This window comes from Galeopterus variegatus, unplaced genomic scaffold (assembly GCF_000696425.1).
Source record: "Galeopterus variegatus unplaced genomic scaffold, G_variegatus-3.0.2 Scaffold56, whole genome shotgun sequence".
NCBI classification, from domain to species: Eukaryota; Metazoa; Chordata; class Mammalia; order Dermoptera; family Cynocephalidae; genus Galeopterus; species Galeopterus variegatus.
In genome coordinates, this window is record NW_007726167.1 from 300623 (window position 1) to 307661 (window position 7039).

The following is a 7039-nucleotide window of genomic DNA, read 5'->3' on the forward strand; positions in this document are numbered from 1 at the left end:
GCTTCTATTTTCTTAATAAACAATCTTTCTTTTCTACAAAGCTGGAGGAAAATAAATTAGTATCTTTCAAAAATGTGTTACAAACTGAAGGCCTTACTTCATGCATTTGTTATGGCTCATGTTTTCTGTGTTAATTTAGTAGTCCTGTTCTCTATTCACAAAGAGTGAAATAAAACAGAAAAAAGAGGATCGTATGGCCAGTAAGTGATAAATCTAGAAAATGGGACTCAGGAGTTTTTAATACTTCTTTTTCCATATATTGTCTTCCTTCCTTAGCTTACAAGAAAACTATAACTCATCTAATTTCTATTGTGTTTCACAAAATTAATAGTTTGTTTTACTCTCTGAAATCCAGGTTTAATTTCAAATAGAATATAGACCAAAATGTTAATGAGAAAACAACTTTAATCAAATCTTGCATTTTATGATTATGATATATGGCTAATAGATCAAGTAAATCTTATGTGAATAAATTACTACCTATGGCAAGTGAATGACAATAGAAGAAATAATTTTTCTTATACATTTAAATTCCTTTTCCTTTTGATTGAAGATTAAAGTAAGTAATTAAGGCATTTATTTTATACTTGTAATTCATTTGGGGGGGGAGGGGGCATGAAGGTAGGTAAATAGGTAGGCCTGTGATTGAACCATCTCAGTGAGTTACATACATATATATGAAATAAACTCATGTTTGATATTTTGAGGGTTTTCTTTGAGGGTAGATCAAGTGCTGTTAGTGAACTTCAAGAGATTAACTCCTTAATTATACTGGGTTTTATAAAACATTTGTTTGAAATAGATGTCTGCCTAGCACTTAGAAATACTTTTTCTTAATTTTAATACATATTACATTACATGCATTCTACTACTATATTTTGGTGCTATTTGAGGTGTGGATTTTTCACCAAACAGAAAATTGCATGCATTTTTCTAGGTAACCCTTGTAATTCAGGGAAGATTTAGGCACATTTTAAGTGAAAGAATATCTAACTGGGGGAGGAGGAAGATGTGAAGTGGAAGAAATCCCTTTCAATAGCTGACCACAAAGAGTTAAGAGTTTGTGCCCCTATCTTCGCAAGTGTGTAAAGCACAGATTTTAATGGTGTGCTTGCATATTGTAGGTGCTCAGTGATAGGTCTTATTATTGCACAGATTCAACAGTGGCAAACAGTATTTTGCATAATGGAAAAGAATTCCATCAAATCCCACTTACTTTAATGTAAACTTAGAGACAATAGCAGTATTGTAAGTCGTTAGAGGAAGCTATTTTTCACACTTGAGTGAAATTAAAATCACTATATTTTAACTCTTCTTTTTACTGTAACTTACTTAAAAAATACATACTTTTGAACTGGTTTTCTTTCTCTATTGTTTTTGTTCCTTCCCCAGTTAAATATATATTAGCAACATGTAATCAATTCGTTAAATACAGTGTAAGCAAATTGATAAATATCTGGACTTTGTACCTAACTTGGTACTCCCTCCCCTTTTAAATAATTCATTTGGTATAAACACACTCAAGTGAATTCACTCAAAGTGTCTTTAATGATTGCCTCAACTGTCACCGTCATTACATTCTGTAAGGTTTTCAGTGGATTTCCAGTTAACTAATGCACCATTTAAACCTTTGGTAACTACAATATGTTCCAATTCAGCCAGCTTGTATTCCGTGATACTGAGGCTTATCAATATCCGCTTCTGCATGGCTATGGAGTTTGGGAAATTATTTAAAATATCCCAAGAGAAGCTGTTAACTGGAAAACTCTTATTACTGTTGCTCTTAGTTTACCCAGTAGTTCTTACTAGTGCAAGAGAAGTCGAATTTGATGACATTTTGACACTGTTTCTCTGTAAAAGAAAGAAAAAATACATGTTTATTAAAATTAGCAATTTCTAAATGTTATCAAATAACAACTTGGTTAATAGTGGTTAGCAAAATGAACTTATTACCCCTGAAAGCTAGAGATTAAGAATGTGTTGAATGACTATATTGATTCGGAAATAACGTTCTTCCCAAACACAGATTGAGAAAAATATGACAGTAGCTTGGAGTGCTGTATCCTTTGATTACATTTCTTGGGCAGTCCAGCGGGTCTACATATGGACCCTGTCTTTGATCTTTATCTAAAAGCACTTCACTTGCAACTGTAAATAACACCAGGAAACCCACATTTAGACCTGAATTATTTGTGAATGCAGAAAGCTCCCATGAAGATGGTGGGAGAAGCAAAAAAACATGGGAGTAGAAAAAGCGCAACCCACGCACTTACTGCCATTTGATCTTCGACAAAGGCATTAAGTCTATTCACTGGGGTCGGGACTCCCTCTTCAGCAAAGGGTGCTGGGATAACTGGTTATCCATTTGCAGGAGATTGAAACTAGACCCACATCTCTCACCATTTACTAAAATCAACTCAAAATGGATTAAGGATTTAAATATACACCCTGAAACAATAAAACTTATTAAAGAAAATATAGGAGAAACCCTTCAGCAAATAGGGCTGGGCACAGACTTCATGAATATGACCCCAAAAGCATGGGCAACCAAAGGAAAAATAAACAAATGGGACTATATCAAACTGAAAAGTTTCTGCACAGCAAAAGAAACAATTAACAGAGCTAAAAGACAGCCAACAGAGTGGGAGAAAATATTTGCAAAATACATATCTGACAAAGGACTAATATCCAGAATATATAAGGAACTCAAACAACTTTACAAGGAAAAAACAAGCAACCCAATTAAAAAATGGGCAAAAGAGCTAAGTAGGCATTTCTCTAAAGAAGATATGCAAATGGCCAACAGTCATATGAAAAAATGCTCAACATCACTCAGCATCCGGGAAATGCAAATCAAAACCACACTGAGATACCATCTCACCCCAGTTAGGATGGCTAAAATCCAAAAGACGCTGAACGATAAATGCTGGCGTGGTTGCGGAGAAAAAGGAACTCTCTTACATTGTTGGTGGGAATGCATAATGGTGCAACCCCTATGGAAAATGGTTTGGAGGTTCCTTAAACAGCTGAAGATAGATCTACCATACGACGCAGCTATCCCACTGCTGGGAATATATCCAAAGGAATGGAAATCATCAAGTCGAAGGTATACTTGTTTCCCAATGTTCATTGCAGCACTCTTCACAATAGCCAAGAGCTGGAATCAGCCCAAATGTCCATCATCGGATGAGTGGATATGGAAAATGTGGTATATCTACACAATGGAATACTACTCAGCTATAAAAATGAATGAAATACTGCCATTTGCAACAACATGGATGGACCTTGAAAGAATAATATTAAGTGAAACGAGTCAGGCAGTGAAAAAGAAATACCACATGTTTTCACTTATTGGAGGGAGCTAAAGGTGAATGAATCAATTCACACACATACATACACACACACACACTCTCACACACACTCACACATCAACAAACAAACAGCAACAACAACAACAACAAACCCGGGGTGGGGGGGAGAGGAAGATTTAAGAACCTCAACTTTTTTTTTTTTTTTTTGAAGCTCTTACAACAAGAAAATGGAGGGGACACATCTGGATGGGAGTGGGGAGAGGGAGGAGGGAGGGAGGTTTTGGTGATGGGACACAATAACTAACTACATTGTATATTGACAAAATAAAAATAAAAAAAAGAAAAAAAAAAAGGACAGAAGCAAACCTAAAAAAAAAAAAAAAGAAAAAGAAAAAGCGAGGAGAGGTACAGATTCTTAAAACGGGAGGTAGTGGTGGGGAACAGGCACTTTCAGCTGCACTTTTCTCTTCAGGTTGGTGAAAAGCTAACCCTACCACTTAGTGACTAGAGGCTTTTTACAACGGATTTCAACAGTCGAATCACTGGTCAAAATGGGGAAATCGCGAGGGTAAGGAGTAAAATGTATGGGACATTTTCGCGGGAAAATGAGGAATGAGATTATCTACCCTTAAGTCTTATACCCTCATACACTCCCCAACCCACGTATTCATCGAGCTTCGTATAATTCCAATCTCTTACATATACCCTTACCAGAAACTTTTTTCCAGAAGACAGGCACAAAGGCGAACATAAGGCAGCTCACTAGGAGGAAAAAGATGTTCATGTCTCCTCTGTGGTCTCTTCTCCTTTCTCGGGAACAGAGGCACCTGCTGGCAGTTGGGAAGCAGGGGGCCGGCCGCTCTAGCCACCCAGTTTGGAGAAGGCGCCGGCCAGGGTGCTAGGCGACCCACACAGCTTGGTGCAACTGGGATGCTGGGCGGTGTCTAGCTGTCTAGCCTTATATGCCATAGAGGGGTGCGACCTCACAATGGGGCACGCACGTGGCAGAGCTACGTCACAATCTGATGACGTAAAACCTGATCAGCATGAAACCTGGTGGTACTTAGTAATCTCCCATTTGGTTACTGTCTCTGGTCGGTCGTTGGAGAGGAGAGTAAGAGACAATGACGGAGTTTGGGATTTTCAGGAAGCTGATATATGGTAGAAGTACAAACCCCAAATGAGCTGTTTAAACATAAGATTTAAGAAGTACTTCTCCCTCCTTTAAAACAAACAAACAGACAAACAAAAAACCCAAGTATGTTTGCTGCAATCACTCCATTATTCATTTCAAAAGCAAGTTCAAAAACAAGGTAGGAATATACTGTAAAAAATAACCACAAATTGTCTTTGCCAGAAACTGCGCTTCCTCCTCACTTTTATTGCTAGTTTAGGATCTACTCTAATTCCAGTTACATTGGAATAATTTTATACATTTGTGTCATTTGACAGTTTATAAGGTAATTTTGGGGATGTTTTCTCATGTAATCTTCACAGCAAATTTGTGCTATAGGTATTTTTTAACACCATGTCTATTTTTGCAAATGCAGAAACAGATTCCGGGGTAAACCTCATTTCAAACTAGCAGGAAAAGAAGGACTTGAAACTATGCAGTTTGAGCCCTGAGATAAACTTATGCATTTCCTCATTCCCATCCCTATCTCCACGACCTCCACCTCCACTCTGACTTGTGAACATCAATTATTGAATATTTACCAACCAAGAAATTGAACAGTGTATTTGGATAAGTATCAATGAAAGGTACCAGGAATCACTGCATTAGACAAGTTAGAAATGTTCAAGAAATTCAGCTAAATGTAGGAGATGACACAACTAAAAACCCAGAACTAAAGACAATAGGCTAATCTCAAAGTGAATATCAAACTGCAACCCACTAACTTTGCTTGGGGAACAACTCTCATCTTCATATAGACAGGAAAAAGAATTACACTAAAATTATTTTTTATATCACACTGTTTCCTAATTATAAGTTCAAAGCTTAAGGTTATATTCATTCAACAAATATTTATTAAACACCTAAATACTGGACACTGTGATGTATTCTAGGATTGCAATTATGAGCAAAAATAAAGTCTCTGTCCACCTGGAATGTGCACTCTAGTGTGGGAGACATTAATCAAATATGTAAATTAATGTAAAAATGCTGTGATAAATGATAGCAAGAAGTACATGGTGGCATTGGAGCTCATTATAGGACATTAGACATAAAGGAGAGTGAAACTCTTGGCTTTATGGCTTATTCAATTGGGTAGATGGGGAATAACCAAGTATGGGTTTCAGGTGTTTTTGAGACATGAAATAATCCATCTCAGGGAGATAATTGACATATTTGTGAGTCATCTGCATGTAAATGATAATTAAAACCCCAGATATGGAAGAAATTCCTTCATTTCAGGCTAGGGAGTACAAACAGAATTTAGAATAGTCTTGAAGCATTTCAATATTTAATGACTGGATAACTTCAATTGGTATGTTATGGTGGTTGTCTTGATGTATAAATTTTTTGTTTCATTGAATAAAATTGTGTGAAGCCCAGTAACTTTGTCTGTAACAGGGTTTTGAATTTTGATCCTACTGGTATACAAGGGAAAACTTCAGAGGTCTTGGAAATATCCTCATTAAGCACACTAGAGTACTGTTGCTAACCATCAATCTTTTTCACTTTATCTTTTTATTGTGATAAAATGTACATAACATAGAATTTAACATTTTAATATATTTTAAGTGTACAGTTCTATGGCAATAAGTACATTTACATGATTGTGCAACCATCACCAGCATCCATCTCCAAAAGTTTATTATCTTCCCCAACTGAAACTCAGTATTCATTAAACACTAACTTCCCATTGTCTCCTCCCTCTAGTCCTCAACAACCACCATTCTACTTTCTGTCTCTATTAATTTGACTATACTAGGTACTTAATATAAGTGAAATCACAAAATATTTTTCCTGTTCTGAATGGCTTATTTCACTTAGCATAATATATTTAAAGTTCATGCATGTTGTAGCACGTGTCAGAATTTCCATTTATTTTCAGGCTGAGTAATATTCCACTGTATGCATATACCATGGTTTGCTTATCTTCATTCATCAATAAACACTTGTGTTGTTTCCACATTTTAGCTATTGTGAATAATGCTGCTATGAACAAGGGTGTACAAATATCTCTTCAAGATCCTGCTTTCAACTCTTTGGGGTATATATCTAGTAGTGAAATTGCTAGCTCATTTGTTAGCTGTACTTCTAATTTTTTTGAGAAACGTCCATACTGCTTTCCACAGCCGCACCATTTTATATTTTCACAGTGTGCCAGTGTTTCAATTGTTCTTAGCAAAATGGTGTACTGGATATGACACCAAAAGCACAGGAAACAAAAGCAAATGTGAACAAGTATGAATACATCAAATTAAAAAGCTTCTGCACGAAAAAGGAAAAAATCAACAAAATAAAAAGGCAACCTATAGAATGGGAGAAAATGTTTGCAAATTATGTATCTTATGGGTGGTTAATGTCGAAATATATAGGGAACTCATACAACTCAATGGCAAAACATAAACATACACACACACTTAACCCAATTAAAAACTGGGCAAAGGACCTGAATAGATACATTTCAAAAAAAGACATAGAAATGACCCAAAGATATATGAAAAGATGCTCAATGTCACTAATCATCAGGAAAATGCAAGTCAAAATCATGTTGAGA

General features: G+C 36.0%; 1 protein-coding gene across 1 annotated transcript; it reads right to left on the reverse strand.

Annotated features, from left to right (window-relative positions):
- Positions 1-1557: 1557 nt before the first annotated feature.
- CT83 (cancer/testis antigen 83) lies at positions 1558-4095 on the reverse strand. The gene is given in 3 exon segments (XM_008574571.1): positions 1558-1851; positions 2075-2148; positions 4023-4095. Coding segments are annotated over 3 exon segments (441 nt in total).
- Between the last annotated feature and the right edge of the window lie 2944 nt (positions 4096-7039).